Source organism: Panthera onca, chromosome D2, assembly GCF_046562875.1.
Source record: "Panthera onca isolate mPanOnc1 chromosome D2, mPanOnc1 haplotype 2, whole genome shotgun sequence".
In the NCBI taxonomy this organism is placed as follows: Eukaryota; Metazoa; Chordata; class Mammalia; order Carnivora; family Felidae; genus Panthera; species Panthera onca.
In genome coordinates, this window is record NC_138349.1 from 26,800,559 (window position 1) to 26,821,879 (window position 21,321).

At 44.2% G+C, this 21,321-nt stretch overlaps 1 protein-coding gene and 1 non-coding gene across 3 annotated transcripts in view; one reads left to right on the plus strand and one right to left on the minus strand.

The window, feature by feature from the left end:
* WBP1L (WW domain binding protein 1 like) overlaps nucleotides 1-21,321 on the minus strand; it is a 60,052-nt gene that overhangs the window by 34,351 nt on the left and 4,380 nt on the right. The window contains exon 1 of one of the 2 annotated variants that reach the window (XM_078434779.2): nucleotides 2,917-4,290. The exons of the other annotated variant lie outside the window; for it this stretch is intronic. Coding sequence (XP_078290905.2) covers nucleotides 2,917-2,943 — 27 coding nt within the window. The 5' untranslated portion in view covers nucleotides 2,944-4,290. Of the gene's footprint in view, nucleotides 1-2,916; nucleotides 4,291-21,321 lie in introns of those variants that run through there. 2 annotated transcript variants of the gene reach the window in all.
* Nucleotides 8,923-9,003, plus strand: LOC132685679 (small nucleolar RNA SNORD20). Its single transcript, XR_009613264.1, has one exon. It is a non-coding gene; the product is annotated as a small nucleolar RNA SNORD20 (small nucleolar RNA).

Sequence of the window (21,321 nt, forward strand, 5' to 3'; positions counted from 1 at the left end):
TGCCAGAAACTAGCAGAGTCAAAACCACCTGGGGAACTTCATAGAAATGCATATTCCTGGTTGGCCCCAGACCTACAAAATCTACATTGTAATAAGCCCCACTCCCAGGTGATTTCTATGCATTTTGAGAACCACTGCATTAGAGTGTGAGCTCCTAGGAAGTAAGGGTTGTGCTTTATTTATCTTTGCATCCTTTGTGTCAGGTCCGCATTCATTAAGTGTGCAAATCTACTTGCAATGGCATTATTCAGCAGATGTTGCGTGCAGGAGAGTATTCCATAGAGAAAGATGCAAATAGGCACAAGCAGTGTCTTATCTAGTACCTGGGCCTCCCAGAAACAACCTTCAGAAAATATGCCTCAACTAAAACAATACAATAATCCTACTCTACTCACACAGGCATTGGGCAAAGCAGTCTAGGTAGTGAGAAAAACTCCAGGCTTTGGAATCAGAAGACCGGGGTTTAAAAAGAAGAAAGAAAACTTAAATTACCATATCCCTAGCTAGCTGAGCAACTCTAGGCAAATGGCTTACCTTCTGTAAGCCCTAGTATGCACTTCTGAAAAAACAGAAGAACACTACCACATAAGACAGGGTTGTTATGTGGATTGAGGAAAAAAAAAAAGTATGAAAGTACATACATACTATATATGATGAAGACCAGTAGCATATGTATTCTTCTGTTCATTTTAAAAACATTTTTTTATATTTATTTTATTTTGGGGGGGGGGGGGGGGGAAGGGCAGAGACAGAAGGAGACGCAGAATTTGAAGCAGGTTCCAGGCTGTCAGCACAGAGCTTGACATGGGGCTTGAACCCACAAACCGTGAAATTGTGACCTGAGCCGAAGTCGGATGCTTAACCGAATGAGCTACCCAGGTACCCCCTGTGTCATTTCTCAAAAACAGAATTATCACCAAGTAATATTTAGAAAGCTAGCTTTTCCACAGCTCCAATAAAGAATGTAGTTACACTGACAGACACAGAAATGCTAGAAATATACAAAATTATGTAATCAAAAACAGTCAAAGTTTTTACAGGCAAGGTTTGAGTCACAGAAGGGCAGAAAAGGTCTTTAAGAGGTCTTCTAGTTCAGCCTTCCACCAGGGATCTGTTCAGAAACAAGAGCTGAAGATTCACCTGCTGCTGATCCTCTGAGATGCTCCCCAGGACCACCAAGCCAGCCCCTCACTTGACCTACCACTGTACCCTCTCACTCAGCTGAGTGGAGGTGATGGGACAGGGGCCCTCCTCTTCTTGTCTCCTCAATATCCATCCAAGATTAACCGCACACGGGTATAGGAAGTGACGGCCTCCCACCCCTCAGTCCGCTCATGCTGGGAGGCCTGTCCACTACACCCTTCACCTCTGGTCCTCCGGCTTCTAGTTTTCTGTACTCCTGCACTCTCGCTCTCACTCTCACATTCCTCAGGATGAGTAACATAAAAATAATGGTTACATTTTTACTGCATGCCTACTCACTGCCAGCCCAGGTGTTCATGTTTTTAATATACTATTTTGTGAAACCCTCTCAATAACTCTTCCAGCAGGTTTTACGACGACAATTTCCAAGATGAGGTTCAAAGTTATTAAGTGGCCTTCTCAAGACCCTGGGGGAGCCAGGATATGGACACAGGCCTTTCTGGCTCCCCAGTCCTGCTCCTTCTACCCTATCATGAGGGGTGGAAACACCCCTCTGCCCCTGACACCTGACATGCGTGCATGGGATGCTTCATCCATCCTATTTCCAATGCTGCTCAAAATCCCTACCAGGGCCCATAGGTTAAAAGGACAGCCTTTCTTGGGGGGCAGAGGGGGGTGCTCAAATGCCCCCTCTGCACCAGCTGCACCAAAGGGACACTGAACAGAGCACTGATGGTATATACGGAGTGAGCTTTTCGGAGACACTTAAAGAATTTTGGGCAACCCAAGGGAGATTTGCTCACCCAGCACTTTTCTAACAGTGAGACTAATGAGGCAGTCCCTAGCAGCGACTCTCTAAGGCTTCTGGTTTGATCTCATCTGTGGCTTTTCCTCACCCAGGAACAGGCAGCAGAGGGTGTGTGTCTGTCCCCACCCCCTCTTACAGCCGCCAATGGTTACAGTTACACATTCCGATACAGACAAGCCTCTCTGACCAAAGGGGGATGGGGTGGCCAACTCTCAGAAGCCCTGGAACAAATAGTTGGCAACAGCTGTGTTCTCAGCAGACAGCAGTTGGTCGCTTGCTACTGTTTTCTCATTCCACACTAGGTTATGGGCTATAATTTAGTGCCCCTCCTTCAAACAGCAGTTCACAAAGCAATCAAGACTCTGCCACAGGGGTCTGTTGACTTTAAAAAGTCTGTCAAGAGGGCCAAAATGTGGCCAATCCCATCCCCAGCCCTCAGAGATATCCAGGAGGTCCCTCAGCCACACAGCCCTGACCACATGCCTATAAGGAGAAAGCCTCTGCGAGCCCTTCCCTTCAGAAGATTCCCCTCCCCTCACTCAGAATCCCTTTAGAACGACAAAACTGTGAAGAAATCTCTGCTAACTAGCCAAATCAAAATGGAGAAGGGATAAAAGCAGTTTGGATCAAGAATCTACTCTGCCTCTCCTCCTCCCCAGCCTCTCCCCTCAGCTGTTTCCTCTAGAAGGCTTTGGAAACGGCTTTCCGGTATCTAATGGAAAATCAGAATGGCTGGCCCCAGAGAGACCTCAGGGATGCAGGGGGTTAAGAATACGGTGGCTCTGGAAGTAAGGAGCAACTAGCACACAAGCAGGGAGGACTAGAAATTTCTGCATGGGAGCTGGCCTGCTCTAGCTGCGAGACATTTTCTCAAAGGTTCCCTCCGCCCAAACAGCAGTACAACAAACCAGCTCCCACCCTTCTTCCCTGCCCAAACCCGATCCACGGATAACCAGTTCAGTTACCTGTCTAAGACCCAAAAGGAAAGGCATCCTGCAAGAGCATCGTCCACACTAACGTTTGGAACAAAGGGCTTTTAAAAGTTAAGGTCTTGGACTGAGCATTTCCCCTGGTGGGCCTGCGTGCTCCGCGGTCCCAGTGAACCGGCCTTCCTTAGCAAAGAAGAGAAAGTAAACAGAGTCCTGGGACCAGGCAGGCGCTCTCCCTCCTGCTGTCCTCGCTACTCCCCCTGCCTGGCTCCGACCCACCCCCACCTTCTCGTGACATATCTCAGACGCAGCAAAACCCAAGCTGTCTGCCAAGGGGGAAATGACATCAGTTCAGGCACAGCAGAAAAAACTCCAGACAGCTGCTGTGGAATACTGAGAAGGATGTGCTGCAAACCCACGATGGCCAGCCCTGGACCCACCTAGCACTGGAGCCTGAGACCAGAGGAGGACGGGGCTGCTCCCATCAGCTCCCCTCGGCCAGGGTGCATATAAATCCAATCTGAATCCAATAAACTGAATAAGGACTGGACTCTAGAACTCTTGAGCTATTGTTTCCTCTCCTTGAGAAAGAAAATCAAGCCCAGTGATTTTCAGTTTCACAGAAACTTTCCTGCCGCCACGCCCGCCAGAGTCAGTGCTCAATAAATAACAGTGCATTAGGTCTGGCTGTCCCGACTTTCTCTAGAGATTGAGGCAATCGTCAGGGAGGGCTTGGTGAGGCACTTTCCCCCCCACTAAGGTAGGACATGCTACCTCGGACGCTGACCTCTTGAGCCCTCACTTCTACAGGAGAGTTTATATTTCATAAACAAACTGCGCATGTACAGGTGCCAACATCTTTCCTCACTTGTCTTACAAAAGGTACAACAAGTCCCACGGCAGCCTCCAAGTTGCCAGTAAAGCAGATCATCTATATTTAAACCAACTCTTGCTTCTGAAAAGTTCACCACCCTAGGTTTGTCATGCTTTCTTCTCTAAGCTCAGTTTATGGAGAAAATGGCTAACAGCAAGCTTTGCACAAGGAGCAAAGGCCCTGGGGCTGGTGTCCTGATCTGACTTTTCCTAGTCGGTGGTGTAGGCCAGCTCTCATCTGGCCAACCTTCCCTACACAGCAGGTCACAGCCGCTCTCTCTGGCCCTGAATCCTCTAGCAAAGACAACACTAACAAAGAACAAAAGGTTCATGTTTGGATCTGTACTTGCAGAAATGACTCCTTTTGGAGGACTTTATAAATCCAAAGTTACTCTCTAATAACTTCTTAGGCTGCAAATTAATTATATTTCCCATCACTCAAACCATGTATATCTCACCTTTCTTTTTATTTTCTGCAACAGTTTTCTTCCAGTGCTATTCACCGAACGCCTCCACAGGAGTGGCACTGTGCTGGGCACGACCCAGGTACATCAGAAATGACTCTTTACAAATTAGCATCTCTCACCCCCACCTCGGACAATAAATTGGCAGTACACAACACTTACAGCATGGTGTGTTGCCAAAAGTACTTTTCGATCGTTAGTGAGTCCAGCCGGACACACGATGTGCTTGCTGCAGGTCTCCCACTGATGGTCAAGGTTGCACTGACTTTCCTGACAAGGAAATGAATGAGCCAGGCAAGCTGAGCCATTTCCTGGAGGCTCAGGAAAAAGAATGAATCGCAGCCTCGTTGCTACGGACAAGAGAAGAGGAGTGATGTGTGGAGAGAAGCGGCTTCTGCTGCTGCAGGTGTTTCGGGACTAGGAAGCCATTCTTCAGCAAACGTGTATTGTCAAGACACAGCCACAGAGGCTATCACATGTGCCTGGCTCCCACCCTCACACACAGGCCAAATCAGCAGACAGGAGAACAAGAGACAGGCAGGTCTGGGTATCAAGGCACAGCTTTCAACACCCTCCTTTCGTTTCCTCAGTTCCCTGGCAACCACTGACCACCACAAAACGCATGCAGCATTATGACTTTTGTTAGCCAAACTGGAGGAAAGGGCATCCGCAGCCCTTCGTGGGTAATGCTGGTCTGAACTTAACCTAGTAAGATAGTGTGGCACCTCAATTCTCTGGAAAGAGTACCATGGCGTTAGTGTACTTATTCATTCATCCCATGCCTACTGAACACCCACAAGTGTGCCAGGCACTGTTCTAGGTGCTGGGGACACCACCAGGAGCAAAATACTCAAGGGCCCTTGGTCTGATGGGCTATGGAAACATTCCACATTTCTAAATAATATTCAGCAGCAGTGATCTCTGGATAAGTGCAATTGCAGCAAAATTACTAGAAATCCAAAAATAATTTTGTAAAAGTTCAATCTAAATTATCAAAATTGCATCATAGGCTTCCCGATTTTCCCCTAATGAATCATCTTCCTTTTATGGATGTAACCCAAAGCAGTGTTTCTAATCAGGAGCTGTCTACTTTTATCTTCTTGTAAGATTATAAAATCCTGTGTATAAGGCAGTATTAAACTCAATGCATTACACCTAGCACAGTATCACATACTCCAACAAAGTGATTGCTGATCATGACTTCTTTCTCACTAATCTCCTAATCCTTGCCTCCTGCCCTTTGCTGACTAATCCTCATTGAGCACTGAGATTTGGGGGAGGTGAGAAGAAAAAGAGATTGAACTGACAAATGTGGGCATCCCCAGGAAGGCAAGTTCACCTTTTGCCAAGTTACCACAACTCAGTGACAAAGTAGTCAGCCTTTGGATTTCAGAAGCCAGATGATCATCAGCAATTTCTACTAGTCTGGGAAAAAAGGGGTTCTTTTTTTTTTTTACATTTATTTATTTTTGAGAGAGAGAGAGTGCGCATGCATGCGCGCACAAGCGGGGAAGGGGCACAGAAAGGAGACACAGAATCCGAAGCAGGCTCCAGGCTCCGAGCTGTCAGCACAGAGCCGGACGCGGGGCTCGAACTCACAAACCGCGAGATCATGCCCTGAGCTGAAGTCGGACACTCAAACGGACGCTCAAACCACTCAAACGACTGAACCACCCAGGTGCCCCAAAAGGAGTTCTTTTGTTATGTAAGTGACCCAGGCTCATACATTATAGACTAAAGGTAAATCAAATCCTTCTACAATTTTAGTCATCTGCCTGACAATGAAGAATCTAATTCAATGCTGAATTCAACAGCTTAAAAAAAAAAAAAAAAAAAGGAAGTCACACTAACCAGAATTAAGCAGGATTATGTTGTCAAAATGTTGCAGTTTAACAACTGTTTATGGCTCCAAGCAATCAATGTCTGAGCCATCCGCCATCCTTCCACTGACCAACATTCTCCTCCTCAATTTAGAAACCCCCCCAAAGATAGTAATGCTGAAACCCTTTGGATTCTGATTAATTTATTATTTAAGAAGACATACTACAACAGTGGATATACGCATGGCTAATGGAATTCATCCTTTCACTGCAGCTGATTTAGGAGTCTTTCGGCAATGTTTTTCTAGGCAGCCTATACATTTATAATCTTTAAATTCTGGGATGGAGGTGGGGAGAGTTATTTTTTCAGTACTGACAATGAGCCAGACTCTGTACTAAGAACTCCATTTAACCCACATCTCACTTAACAACCACAATAAACTTATGATGTAGGTATTACCCCTGTTCCGTTGCAGAAGCCGAGACATATGGACACCTTGCCCCAGGTCACACAGCTGGCCATGGGAGAGTAAGGATTTGAATTAAGTCTCTAGCTCCAAAGGCTCTTTCCTTGACAATAATAAAGGAGTCATGATACTAGACCAAAAGTTACCAATGGGGCAAACACCAGAACTGAGGGTCAGCTGAACACTGAGCAGACATGCAGATCCTGGTCAGTGCCCCAGAACCTTGTTTTATTTTATTTTTAATTTTTTAATGTTTATTTGTTTTTTTGAGAGACAGAGAGAGAGAGTGAGAGAGAGAGAGAAGGCGAGGGTGAGAGAGGGAGGGGCAGAGAAAGAGGGAGACACAGAATCCGCAGCAGGCTCCAGGCACTCAGCTGTCAGGAAGGGGCTTGAACTCACAAACTGCCAGATCATGACCTGAGGCAAAGTCAGGACGCCAAAGTTGAGCCACCCAAGCGCCGCCCCCTCCCACCCCCAGAACCTTGTTTTAGAAGACTGACACACCAGTTCAGTATTCTGGAACATGGACAATGCCCTTAGGCCCCAGTCACCCATTCTGGCCCTCTTTGGAGCCAGAGTTCTAGGAGGTGAATGACTGGGAAAGCCCTAAAGTTCTCCTCCATTCCCAGGACACAAATGGGCTCCACGCAAGGAGCAAGCTGGAACAGAAGACCTTTCGTGCCTTGGATCTCAGGTAGCCTGGGGAACTGTTCCCACACCGTGTCATGGCCGGATGAGGCTGAAGGAGACTAGGGCTGAGAGTGCGGGGTTTCTAATTTCACAATCAAGGAATGTGAAGAAAGGGTTTTGTCAGAACAGGACAGCAACTGCCAGGTTTCTAGGATAGGAGATAATCTCCAGACCTAAGGCCGTTTTTACTTCCAGGAGCTTTGGAGCAGAGGCTGCTAGGCAGACACAGAACATCTAAGATGAGAGATCATTCTTATCTTTCTCAGGCTGGGCATAGGCACGTTTAAATGCCTTCCAGTTTGGACTCAAAAACAACAACAACAACAAAAACCCAACAACAACAAAAAACAAAACAAAGCACAAAACCAACAAAACCCCCAGAAGCAGATACAAGCTCCAAGCCTAAACCAATGTGAGTGCCACAAGAAAAGTCCAACCAAGGCATGTCATGGATGTGAGGCTGGGCATCAGTAAAAGGATCCTGAAGTAATTATTTTGGGGAATGCCATGGGAAGCATTCCAAACCCAAAACAAAGATTTGCAGAACTTTGCCAAATAGAAATGCTAAGGACTGCTTAGCTGCCAGAAACCAAGAACATTAGCTTATCTGTGTCCTGGGGCTGGACAAAGGCCGACGTGTAGCAGGCCTGCTGAGACAAGAAAACACACCTTTCCTGGTTTCTGACTAGGACAAGGAGTTCTACAAGTCACAGGGCTTGTAGGGGTGCCTTGTAGGGTGTCTATGGATGTAGGGGTGGCTGGCTGGTTCAGTCAGAAGAGCATGCGACTCTTGATCTCAGGGTCTTGAGTTTGAGCCCCACACTGGCCATAAACACTACTTAAAAAAAAAAATTAAAAAACAAAACAAAACAAAACAAACCTATGGCTGCTTTCCCACTATTGAGCCTTCCCAGGAAGACAGCTGGGCAAACAGCTCTTAACTATAGTACCCAATCACTTGCTAAACATCAAATGATACATTTCCGAGAGGGAGTACTCTAATGTATGTTGCTATCTCATTCCTTACAGGTGAAAACCGGGAACTTCAGTGAAGTTAGGTAACTCATTCAAGGACACACAGCTCGTAGGCAGTGGAGCTAGCACTTCGACCAGGACTTTTTTACTCGAAAATGGCTTAAACATGCATGGTGACGGTATTTGGATATTGTAGTCATCACCTGCACCTCATTTGTGACCCAGAAAGTCACAGTCACATCCAGCCACCCTGGCTGTCGCAGCGGGATGAGGAGGATGCACTCTTGGCTGAACTCGTCTGGCCCTAGAGGGGCTCTCCGCCCCTCCCCAGCTCACGCTCTTTTTCTCTCAAACATAAACATGAAAAAAGAAGAGAGAGACAGAGATTCGGGTACTAAAATAACATGTACGGTAGGGGTAGGAAGAGGAGCATGGTAAGCAGAGCCAAGTATAGCCCAAAACATGGAAACAAGGACACATGGGGCATCTGAGAAAGGCACAAGATGGGGCAGAGAGTGGCTGGAGGGAGCAGGTAGAGGCCCCACACACGCTGTGTCTTCACAGAGTACCTCTGACCAGCACATTTGTTCTTTCTGATGACTACTGTAGCGCCATGAATAGCAAGGACAGGAATTTCTAGTTTACATAGTATCTTAGGCTCTCTTTTTGCTTGTTTACATCTTGGAGTTGCTCTTGTTCCCTCTGGGGGTGGAGGAGGTGGAGGGAATATACCTATTTCAAAGGTCTATTAAATAGAGAGAGAGAAATAAAAGAAGCAGAAGGGGATGATGGAATCTCAGGAAAATTCCTCTAGGTAGTTAAGTTCTGACCCAGCTATCTTGTCTGAGAAAAAAAAAGAAAGAGAGAAAGTAGCAGAAGCTGAACCAGTTTAACAACAGCGTCCTAAGGTTTCTGGCTTTCCTCCCCCCCAACAAGCAAATCCTACTGTGTTGACAATCAATCACTCCACAAATATTTATTGCCTTCCTAAATGGACATTTACTGCCTTCTCCGGAGAGTGCAGGGGTCTCTGAAACTCACCGCTGTCACTGAGTTAATGGGCTGCCACTGGATCTGCAACTCCAGCTTTATCAAGTACAACAGCAGCCTTGTTTGTTTTTGTACCGAAATGCCAGATTCGTTTTTCCTGCCCTGAAAACAGTTCAACCCAAACTAAACCAGCAAGGAACCAAGAATTACATGCAAATCAGCACGCTCTGGCTCGCTGCTGTCTCCCCACCGCCCCCCCCCCAACACGTTTCATGTCTCTTCCCAAACCGCTCTCTAAACTGAAGATTGGAATAAGAACAAAATGAGGGACAAGGGTCACATCCAGTACCTGATCACACTCAGATGTAACTCCATTAGGAAAATTAGTCATCAAGGTCTCCACTAAATCTGATTTCATCTTTCCCTTTTGTTGCAACTTTGAGCAAGACAAAAAGAGATGGGATCCACTTCAGGCAGGAACACGGCTGCAATGGTGGCAGGTCCACAGAAAGGGCTAACAGCAAAGTCCTTTTATTAAAGGCACCTCAACTCTGAGTCCTGGAAGTAGCTCATCGGACCCTCTAGATGCAAGGTCGTAAGAGTGATTATTCGCACTGTCCAAACAGAGACCATCTTGGTTGTGGAAAATCTGCCCACTCTTTTATGTGCTCATAAGCTCAGCAAAATGATTTATTCTCAGGCCTAACTCCTCCTCTAAAGTAGAAGCAACTTAAAGGCAAGAGGTCTTTCACTTCTGTGTCCCTCAGAATACCAAGCGATGCCTTGCACTAAGTAGGCCCTCAAAAAAGACTGGTACATGGATAAATAGACATATGACTAAAGAGAAGATTGTAACAATGAAGCTAATACAGCTGAATCCCCAGACAGTAGCGCGGGTGACATTTTCCTGGTCACAGAAACCCAATAAACAGCTAAGAGATCGGGAGAGCATGTGGATGTGACTGCAAACTCATGAGGTTGGACACGGGGATTGGGAAACCCTTCGTCTCATTATCTGTACATCTATAATTTCTCTGCTGAGGAATTCAAAGCATTTAAGCCATCTCAAAAGCAAAATTCCCTTACTCAAGATAGAACTGGGGCGTGATCTAACCCCATTAGTTTTTCGATTAGGGGGACTGGGCTGAAGCGGCTTCTGGTTCTGTCACTGGTTCTGTCACCGGTTCACCGGATAATTCCATTAAGCAACACCTAAAAGATGCCCTTTTTTTGCATAAAGGATTGTGAAACTTAAGGTCTAGCTGGAAACACAGCTCCTGGCAACATGTCTTCCTTCATTTCCTGGATCTTACGTAAATTACATATCACCTCCTCTCTCCTTAGGCTATTTGATAACCAATCTACTCCAGGTCTAAGAGTTCATGGTCAAAAGCACCAGAAGAAAACATTGAGACAATTTATCCCTCCCATAAGTTGCAGGGGGGTGGAAAAGCTTCTGGAACATACATATCCACGCCCCAAGTAAAATGATGACTAAGGGTGGTGAAACTGGAGAGGGTATCACAGCAGATAAATCCGCTGGTCCTTTCGTCATATGATGCCTGACCACAGGCCACACCTGAACCCGGTACTCCCAGGCCACAGAGAGTAAGGCAACATGGATGACAACAGTAAGTGACTCTACTTCAAAACCACCTTGACCCAAGGGTCCAAACCATGGAGCACTAGAGCAAAGCGGAAGTAGGCAGAGATACGCTACAATATAGCCCTAAAGCTTAGGAAGAGAAAAGCTACAAGTGCCTTTGAGAAAGCATCCCCCATCATGGCAAGAAGGAAAGTCAGTGCAAGCCACAGGCCCTTCCTGAAAAAAATTAGCAGGCACCTGTATCTTTGTACTTATATCCATTGTTCCAAAGTCTTTCACTTTATTCAAGATGCACATTACGGACAAGGTGTTCTCAATACTGAAGAAAAGGTGGCGCTAAGCGCTGAAAGACACAATAAATCATCATCCTTGTAGAATTCAAGGTTTATAAACTACTTTCACATCCATTTTAGTTGTTCCTTACATCAGTTGTTAATAGGGCTAGACAGGGGCGCCTGGGTGGCTCAGTCGGTTAAGCGGCCAACTTCGGCTCAGGTCATGATCTCATGGTCCGTGAGTTTGAGCCCCGCGTCGGGCTCTGTGCTGACAGCTCAGAGCCTGGATCCTGCTTCAGATTCTGTGTCTCCCTCTCTCTCTCACCCTCCCTCGTTCATGCTCTGTCTCTCTCTGTCTCAAAAATAAACATAAAAAAAAAATTAAAAAAAAAAAATAGGGCTAGACAGTTTTTACTATCCCCACTTGCCAGACAATACAGGGAATGTCTGAAAACGTGCACTGACCTAAGACCAGCCTTCAAGTTTCCTTCCTTCCTTCTTTCTTTCTTTTTCTTTCTTTTTAACATTTACTTGTTTTTGAGAGACAGAGAGACAGAGTGCAATCAGGGGAGGGGCAGAGAGAGAGGGAGACATAGAATCGAAAGCAGGCTCCAGGCAATGAGCTGTCAGCACAGAGCCCAAGATGGAACTCGAACCCACGAACTGTGAGATCATGACCTGAACTGAAGTCCGGTACTTAACCGACTGAGCCACCCAGGCGCCCCTCTCTTTTTTTTTTAAAGCAAGCTCCACACCCAGTGCGGAGTCCAATGTGGACTTGAACTCACAACCCTGAGATCATGACCTGAGCTGAGATTGAGTCAGACACTTAACTGACTGAGCCACCCAGGCGCCCCCGGACTTAGGGTTTCTGACTGAAGGGACAGAGGTCTTCCCATGGAACCTCAGTGAGTAACACTACCCAAGGGGAGATTTTCCTCTAAACTAGACTCTGTTGGGGCTCTGGCATTCTCCTGTGCTACCAGCTATTCTCCTGACCCTAGATCAATTGCTTAACTTCTCTGAGATGGCTGCTTACCTTGATCAGCACTGTCCAGAGACGGTTCCAAGGCAGCCATTTCTGCGATAAGGGGCCCATGTGGTCAAAGAAGGCTGCCATCTCTCTTGGAGACTCACGATGCATGGGCTTTACAGTTAAGCCTGTGAGGAGTCTCACAGTTAAGAAGATTGTTCAACCTGAAATCTCCTACATTTCAAACAGCACAGCCTTTCTTTCTTACTGAGCATCTGTTCATAGCATCATTATCGCTATGGTATCTGTCAGCCTCCAAATCCTATGTTCCATTTCTCCCTCAGCAGCTTTGCTCATCTGCTATGAACCCCCCAGTACTGTACCTTGAGGGCAGGCATAGTCAGCCAGGCCATGCAGGGACATGCGGCTTAGGCCCCTGGAGAGGTGAAAGAGGAGAAAATGAGCTGACAGGTCTCCTCATTTTCCCAAGTTTCTCTGAACATTTGTGCAATCTCAGATAAGAGGAGGATTTTCCCCCAATTCTCCCTACACTAGAAATTGAGGGCAAAAGTCCTAAGTTAATCTTTCACTTTACACACTGGGGAGAGGTTAGAAACGGATATCCACCGTGACAAGATGACAAAGAAGTTTTGAAGGGGGGGGGAAAGGGTTTGCCATGACCGTAACTCCACCACAAGACCTGGTCAAGTGAAAGCTGTAGCTGGAAGAACACCTCTGACACCCACAGGACTGAAGGGTGTTCTTGGGGAACAACTTTTTTTAAAGCAGTGGAATGCTTTGTGAGGACTGGTTACTTACGAAAACTGAAGAACTGTCATACATCAGCTGAATTTTCTAAGTGGCATTTTTACCCCCAGATCTAATTTAAATTCTCACGTGCAAGAGTCCATCCTATAACACCAAGCAATTATTGTCAATTTTTTAGGGTGTAAAATGGTATGGCGGTTATGTTGAGCAACAAAATTCTTTTATCTTTTAGAGAATCAAATGGAACTCTTCATGGCCAAAATGATATGAAGTCGGCAGTCTTCTTCAAAATAACTTCGCTGGGCATGAATGGAAGTGAAAATAGATATAGACAAAACAAGACAGGCCACGACAAGAAATGGCTGAAGTTGGGTGATGGGAACATGGGGGTTCATTACACCGTTCTCTTTATTTTCGTACATGCTCAACACTTTCCATAAAAAAGGTATCTAATGGATTCTATTCTAAACAGTGTCTGCTCTTGACCCAAAGTAACATTAAGCTTTACAGAGCAATTGAAAGAACTAAGGAATACCAAAAGGTCAAGTGATGAAAGAAAAAAAATAGATAAACTGGACTTTCCCCAAATGAAAAACAATTGTGCTTCAAAGGACACAATCAAGAAAGTGAAAAACAAAACAAAACAAAACAAAAACTACTGAATGGGAAAAATATTTGCTAATCATTTATCTGATAAGGGACTCATATAGATTCTTAACTGTGAGACTCCTCAGAGGCTTAACTGTAAAAGCACACTCATTGTGACTCTCCAAGAGAGAAGGCAGACTTCTTTGGCCACATGGGCCCCTTATCACACAAATGGCTGCCTCAAAGCCTTCTCTGGGCAATGCTGATAGGAGGAAGCAGCCAACTCAGAGAAGTTAAGCAACTGGTCCAGGGTCATGAGAATAGGTGACAGCATGGTAGAATGCCAGAGCCCCAGGAAAGGCTAATTTAAAGGAAAATCCCCTCAACAGTCACTCACTGGGATTCCATACGAAGACTTGTTTCCCTTTAGTCTGAAAAGGGACTCTAAAATGGGCAAAGAATGAATCAGACATTTCTCCAAAGAAAATGCACAAATGGTCAATAAGAACATGAAAAGATGTTCCACATCACTAGTCATTAGGGAAATGCAAATCAAAACCAAAATGAGATACTGCTTCACACCCATTAGGATGGTTATGATGAGAAAAGGCAGACAATAACAAGCGTTGGAGACAATGTAGAAAAATTGGAACCCTCATAAGTGCTAGTGGGGAATGTAACATGGTACAGCCACTTTGGAAAATAGTCTGGCAGTTCTTGAAAAAAACTGACACAGAGTTCTCACATGACCAGCAATTCTACTCCTAGGTATATCCTAAGAAAAGTGAAAACATATGTCAACACAAAAACTTGTATACCAATGTTCATAGCATTATTCATAAAAGCCCAAAAGTGGAAAAAGCCCAAATGTCTATGAGTTGACCAATGGATGAATAAAATGTGTTGCACCCATACAACAGGATATTAATGGTAAGGAAGAAAGTACTAACCCATGGTACAACATGGATGAACCCTGAAAACATTATGCCAAGTGAAAGAAGCCATTCACAAAACACTACCTGGTGTTAAGATTCTATTTGCAAGAAATGTCCAAAGTGGGACAATCCACAGGGGTAGAAAGTAGATTAGTGGGTAGTAGACTGGGGTTCGGGGGGTCTTTGGAAGGGAACTAACTGATATAGGGTTTCTTTTTGGGATGATGAAAATGTTCTGTTGGGTTGTTTTTGGGTTTTGTTTTGTTTTGTTTTGTTTTTGGCGGGGGAGAGTGCACACATGCACACGAGCAGAGAAGGGGCAGAAGGAGAGAGAGAGATTCCTAAGCAGGCTCTATGCTCAGCACGGGCCCAACACAGGGCTCAATTCCATGACTCTGGGATCATGACCTGAGCCAAAATCAGGAGTCTGACACTCACCCGACTGAGCCACTCGGGCTCCCCGAAAACGTTCGGAAATAGATAGTGGTGACAGCAGCCCAATCTTGTGAACATGCTAAAAAACACTGCATTATACACTCTAAGAGGGTGAACCTTACAGTATGTGAATTGTAGCTCAATAAAGCTGTTATTATTTTTTTTTAAAGCCTCAGAAACCATCCTCACCTCAGAACAGGAAGTACAGTACACCTCAGGACAGGACGCTGTGTGCAGAGAGCATACAGACCTGCATGTGGTCTAGCACTGCGGTCAGAGCGGGTGTCCAACTGCAACTCCCACACCCAAGGCAAGGCACACTTCTTTGCTGGTGGTGACCCCACGCTTCCTCATTCAGGAGGGCACAGTGATGTACAAAACAGGATAATAGTGTATATTCCAACTTACCTGCTCTAAGAATAAACAACTTCATACTTATTATTAGAAAACAATTGGTGGGGGCGCCTGGGTGGCTCAGTTGGTTAAGCGTCCGACTTCGGCTCAGGTCACGATCTCACAGTTCGTGAGTTCGAGCCCCGTGTCAGGCTCTGTGCTGACAGCTCAGAGCCTGGAGCCTGTTTCAGATTCTGTGTCTCCCTCTCTCTGACCCTCCCCCGTTCATGCTCTGTCTCTCTCTGTCTCAAAAATAAATAAACGTTAAAAAAAAAAAAAATTAAAAAAAAAAAAAGAAAACAATTGGTGGAAAAACACCTCTCATCAGACTGCCAAGGCTGGTGATATGGAAGTCACATGCCTTTTGGACTAGGGGCTTACTAAAATATACTCTTAAATTCCTCCACTGGAAACAGATCTTGGGTCAGTCAGGGGATAAGAAGCCTTAACGCCTCCCAAAGCTTTAAAAAAAAAAAAAAAAATAATAATAATAATAATAATAATAAAATTATTAATTTAATAATTAAATAATTTAATAATTAAGTTATTAAATAATAAAAATTAAATTATATATTATATATAATACTAATAATTAAATATTATTATTATTATATAGGCTAATATTTACCGAGTAATTACTATGTACAGGCACTATTCTAAGTGCTCTATAAGTACTAACCCAATTTATAAGTACAATAACTCAATTAACCCGCACAGTAACCCTATAAGCTAGGTGTTATTATCCCATTTTACAGATGAGGAAACTGAGTCAATTAACTAGCCTAAGGGTATATGGAGGCAGTGTGGCTCCAGAGTCTGCACTCTCAGTGAAGATACTTCCAAGTATCCCTTCTCCTAGGATGACCACCACGAAAGGGTGGTTGGTTAGACTTGTGTGCCACACAGCAACTGGCCAACGGTTCCAAGCCACCTGCCTGACATCTTCCAGGGGACTATAAACCACTTCCTTCAGCACCTGAGCAGGCATAGCTATGCTTCTCCAGCTCCAGGTACACTGCTCTAGAGTGAATTCTGTTCCACAGCACACAGGGAGGAGACTGGAAGCTTAGCAAATCAGAGACCTATATATAAGGCTTTCGAGAAAGAAAACTGAAATGTACCCCACGTGCCTGTGTTGTCAGAAGGCACATCTTCTAGAATATGCAGAGGGCACAGATGAAGAAATGCTGCTTACACACGTGTGGGGAAATGAGCCCTACTGATGGGGCTATAAACTCATACAACCACCCTGGAGAGCAATGTGGCACTATCGACCCAAAACTTCAAATGTACATACCTTACAACCCCACAATCCTCAATTCCACTTCTAGGAATCTAGCACAACTGCAGGAAGAAATATATATATAACGATGTTCACTATAACACTGTGTGAAATCATAAAAATGGATACAATGTATGTTCATCTATGAAGGAGTAATTAACTAAATCATGGTCTAAAGCAATTAACATATAGGTATTTTTTTAAAAGTCAGAGGTATATATGCAATATAGAAAGAAGTCCATGAAGGATGAAAAAAAATGCATGTTGTAAAGTACCACACATAAAGTATGCCATTTTTGTTTTAAAAACAAATGAAGGAGCGCCTGGGTGGCTTAGTCGGTTAAGCATCCGACTTCGGCTCAGATCATGATCTCAAGAGTTCATGGGTTTGAGCCCCGCATTGGGCTCTTTGCTGTCAGCGCTGAGACAGCTTTGGATCCTCTATGCCCCCCTCTCTCTGTCCCTCCCCCACTCTCACGCGCACACACGCATGCATGCGCTGCGCTCTCTCTCTCTCTCTCTCAAAAATAAACATTAGAATATATATATATAAAACAAAAAAATAAAAACAAATGAAAAAATAAGGAACACCAACCGTTAATAATTTTGTTTATATATAGAAGTTATTTACATATATATATGAACTATTACTATATCTATAAACATTCAGCATAAGCATAAAACCCACCCAAAACACACACCAAACCATAAACTTTCACTTTTTACTCTAAGCATTTTTGTCTGTAAGTATACCATTGTTACGAGTATGTGTTATTTTTGTGTAATTAAAAACTGATGTGAAAACGTAAAAGGCACCCTAAAGCTCAAAGAAAAGCAGCAATCAGGTCTAAAGAAGGAAAATGGAAAGAAAGCCATAGTGGTCCTTATGCCAAATCAGACTGGTACAGGTTTTCTGCTTTCCCCCAAATCCCTGCAAACACAGCAAGGAGATTTGCATATTTAAAGACAAAGGACCCAAATAAAAAGAAAGAAGTACACAGGAAGAATTTCTCACACTGTTCAATTCTATAGTCAAATCCCAAAGAGCTACAATGCTCCACCATCTCAGTGTAGAAAGCCAAATATTAACCTTCTCTCCCAAATAAATCACTAAGAGGGAAAAATAATTTAGATCTGATCAATAAACTAAATTGTGGCTTTTCTGTTGTTTCTGTGTTTGGTTGGATTTTAATATAACTGGAGTGAATGGCCAGGTAGAATTTTAGATGAGGAAGATAATTTTGGAAATGGTGAACAAAAAAGCAGCCTGTAGGATTTTGAAAAACATGAATACTTTCTCCATGAACACATGCCTCTGATCTACAAGAATGTGTAATAACACAGTGTTACAACATAAGATCTGTCTTGCTTGATATTTAAAAATCAAAACAGACATGTTTTTATAGCTTTACTCTAGGATCCACCCTTCCAAGCCACAAGTATCCTTGCAACGTCTTACATTCACTTCTACCTCTTCCAAAACAAGTTTAAATTAAATTCTTTAAAACACCTAAGATCATGAATCAAAAGTTAGCCAAGGCACTCTGAGGGCGATGATGGCACCAGGAACAGACGATACATAGCTCATCTATTTTCCCACAAAACAAAGTATGGAAAGAAAAAAACCAAAAGTAAATAAATCTAAGCTATGGGAATGTAGCTGAGTAAGCGAGAGTATCCCAAAAACCCAGTCCATGCAAGATTGGCGATCTACAAGTCTGAGACCATGACCTACTTTAATTCCCACACTGGGAAAGTCCAAATTTGTATCAACAAGCCACAGAATTCAATAGGATGAAATTTGTTTCCCCTTTCCTCCCTCCCAGGTTGCAATGTTCTGGATTTATTGATATTTCTTTGTTTGTGGTTTCCACATTGCATGCAGTTTTTTGGCCAGACTTTGCTCCACCTGGTGGAAATAGAAAGGATGGTCCAAAAGGGAGGTGCCCGTAAGTCAGACCTCAACCTGTCTGTTGTATGCCACCAAGCAGACAGGTCACAAAGACCCACCGTCACTGCTCCCTGTCACTCAGTGGAATCTTAGTGTCTGTGCAGTTATAATGGGATTGGTGCCCACACCTGGGGTTATAGGGCAAAGAATGAACCCACACCACTGCACCTGGATCCTGATGGTCTCTCAAGCTCCAACAACTTAAGGCAGGGAAGCTAGTTGGAATTGTTAATCCAAAGCTATCTGAGACACCCACAGTATGCATACAGTGTTGCCAACTAGTGCCCCAAACCCACAGACGAACTGCATCCTGGGGGCTTGAAAGAGAAGGCTTCTCCTGAGGCCACACAGTCACCCTCAGGTCCAGGACTGTCAGCATGTGGCAACCCTGAGAATACCTAATGGTTTCTGCAGGCTGAATGTGTGACAACAAACCAGTGTTCATGGGGCCGGAAATGAGAGTAAAACCAATACATGGAATGGGAAAAGGAAAAAGTTCTAAGAACATGACTCCGTCCAGATTGGTTATGGAACCATGGAGGACACTGAGAATAGAAAGGAACTGGCCATCAGGCTATCACTGGGGTGAAAACAAACATGTTCTTAAAATGAAACCACAAGGGTAAACCAAAGCAAGAGGAAAGAAAGTTTAAGACTGGGTGAATAAGGGAGGCTCACCCACTTACTGAACCACAAACTAAAAAAAAATCTTTTTTCTCCAAATGTTTGATCTTCTCTGACAAAGCAGGGCCGACTGGCAACATGCTAACAAATCTGAGAGTATCAAGATTCAGGATATTAAAGTTGTCAACTGTCCCACCTAAAATTTGTTGTCAAGGTTATTTCATACACTTTACAAAGCTGTGTTCTCTTTCATAGGAAGGCTGACCTCAAACCCTGTGATAATGAGCACGAGCTGATATGGGGATAGCAGGTACCACAAAACCGGCGCCTGGCCACCTTGGCACTACTGACATTTTGGACCAGACAATTCTGTTGCAGGGGCGGGGGGCGGGGGGGGGGGGGTGCTATCCTTTGTTACAGGAGGTTAAGCAGTATCCCTGGCCTTCACCCACTAGCTGCCAGCAGCACTCCCAAGCTTTGACAACCAAACATGTTTCCAGACACTGGCAAATGTTCTCAGGAAGGGGCAGAATTATCCCCAATTGAGAACTACTACCCTAAACATACAGGTTCACCATGAACGTTTCCTATAGGGACAAAACTAAATTCAGATATAGAACAGAATCAAGGAAGTCACTTTCAAACTCCCCAAATCTCAGCTTCTGAACTTAATTTGAGAGCTGATACTAACCTACCAACAACCAAATGCACCCTGGGGACTACAAATGATAATAGTAGTGATCATTATTCTTGGTATTGATACATTATGTCCACCTCACAGCAAATCTATAAGGTATGTGCTATTACTGGTCCCACTTTATAGGTGAAGACACTGAGGCACAGAGAAGTTAAAGAACTAGCTCAAGGATAGTAAGTGTAAGAGTCAGGTTTGGATCTCAGGTGGTCTGCCCCCAGAGCCTATGATCTCACCACTGTGTTGGACTATACCTCACCACTCCCACACTGGAAAGCTGTTCTATCTGGACTATTAAGCAGTCAGTAGCCACATGTAGCTATTTAGTTTAAATTACTTAAAATTAAATATCATACCAGTCTTGGAAAACAGGCTGGCAGTTCTTCAACAGGTTACACATATAGTTACTATATGACCCAGCAATTCCACTGTTAGGTATAAACCCAAGAGAAATGAAAACTTAGGTCTACACACACACCAAAACTTGCACATGCATGTTCACAGCAACATCATTCAAAGCAGTCCACAAGTGGAAACAGCCCAAATGTCCATCAGTTGACGAATGGATAAATTAAATGTGGCCCGTTCACATAGCTAAATATTAATTGGCTATAAAAAGGAAAGAAATACTGATACATGCAATGATATACTGATATATTAACACAGGCAAATCTTGAAAACATGATGCTAAGTGAAAGAAGCCAAACAGTGTATGGACCACATAGTGTATGATTCCATTTATAAGGAATGTCCAGAACAGGCAAGTCCATAGAGACAGAAAATACATTAGTGGTTGCCAGGGACTGTGGGAGGTAGGGATGGAATGGGGAGGGACTGCTAATGGCTTATGGGGCTTCTTTTTGGAGTAATGAAAATGTTCTAAATTAGATAGTACATGGGCACACGATTCTATGACTTACTAAAAAGCCTTTAAAAGGGCAAATCTAGTGGCATATTAATTATGTCTCAATACAGTTGTTATAAGAGACTAAATGTCATTAAAAATTCAGTTGCTCATTTATCCTAGCCACATTCCAAGTACCCAATAGTCACATGTGGCTAAGTGGCTACCAAAATGGACAGCACAGATATAGATCATTTCTACCATCACAGAAAGTTCTCTAGACCACACTGCTTGGATGAATGGATAAAAGGCCTCCTTACCACATGACCACAGCCTACCTTTCAAGTGTCACCCTCCTCTACACCCACATAAAGGAAGCTTCTACCGCAGACTATGTGCCACCTCCAGACGCATTCTCCATTGTCACTTTTCCATGCTGGAATAGACTTTTCCCCCTTCCTGGTCCATTCAGATCCTAAGTATCTTTATCAACCTTTATGGCCTGGTCCAAATGCCTCTTCTGTGAAGATTTTCCTAAATCCCACCTTCCCCTGTCAGGAGCAGAACCAACTGTTCCCACCGTCCTTTGTGTGCACATCCTTTAGGGCACTGATGCCTCCGGGTTACAAATCATTGTGTGTGTTACCTGTCTTTCCCAAAAGATTACCAGCTCCTTGAGGACTGGTATTCAGTTACTCATCTAAGGGTTCCCACCCCCAGAGCAGACATTTCAATAAATGGTTGCTGAATTCTACTGAAAGTAGAATTACAGAAACTCAAGGTGTTGATTTGAG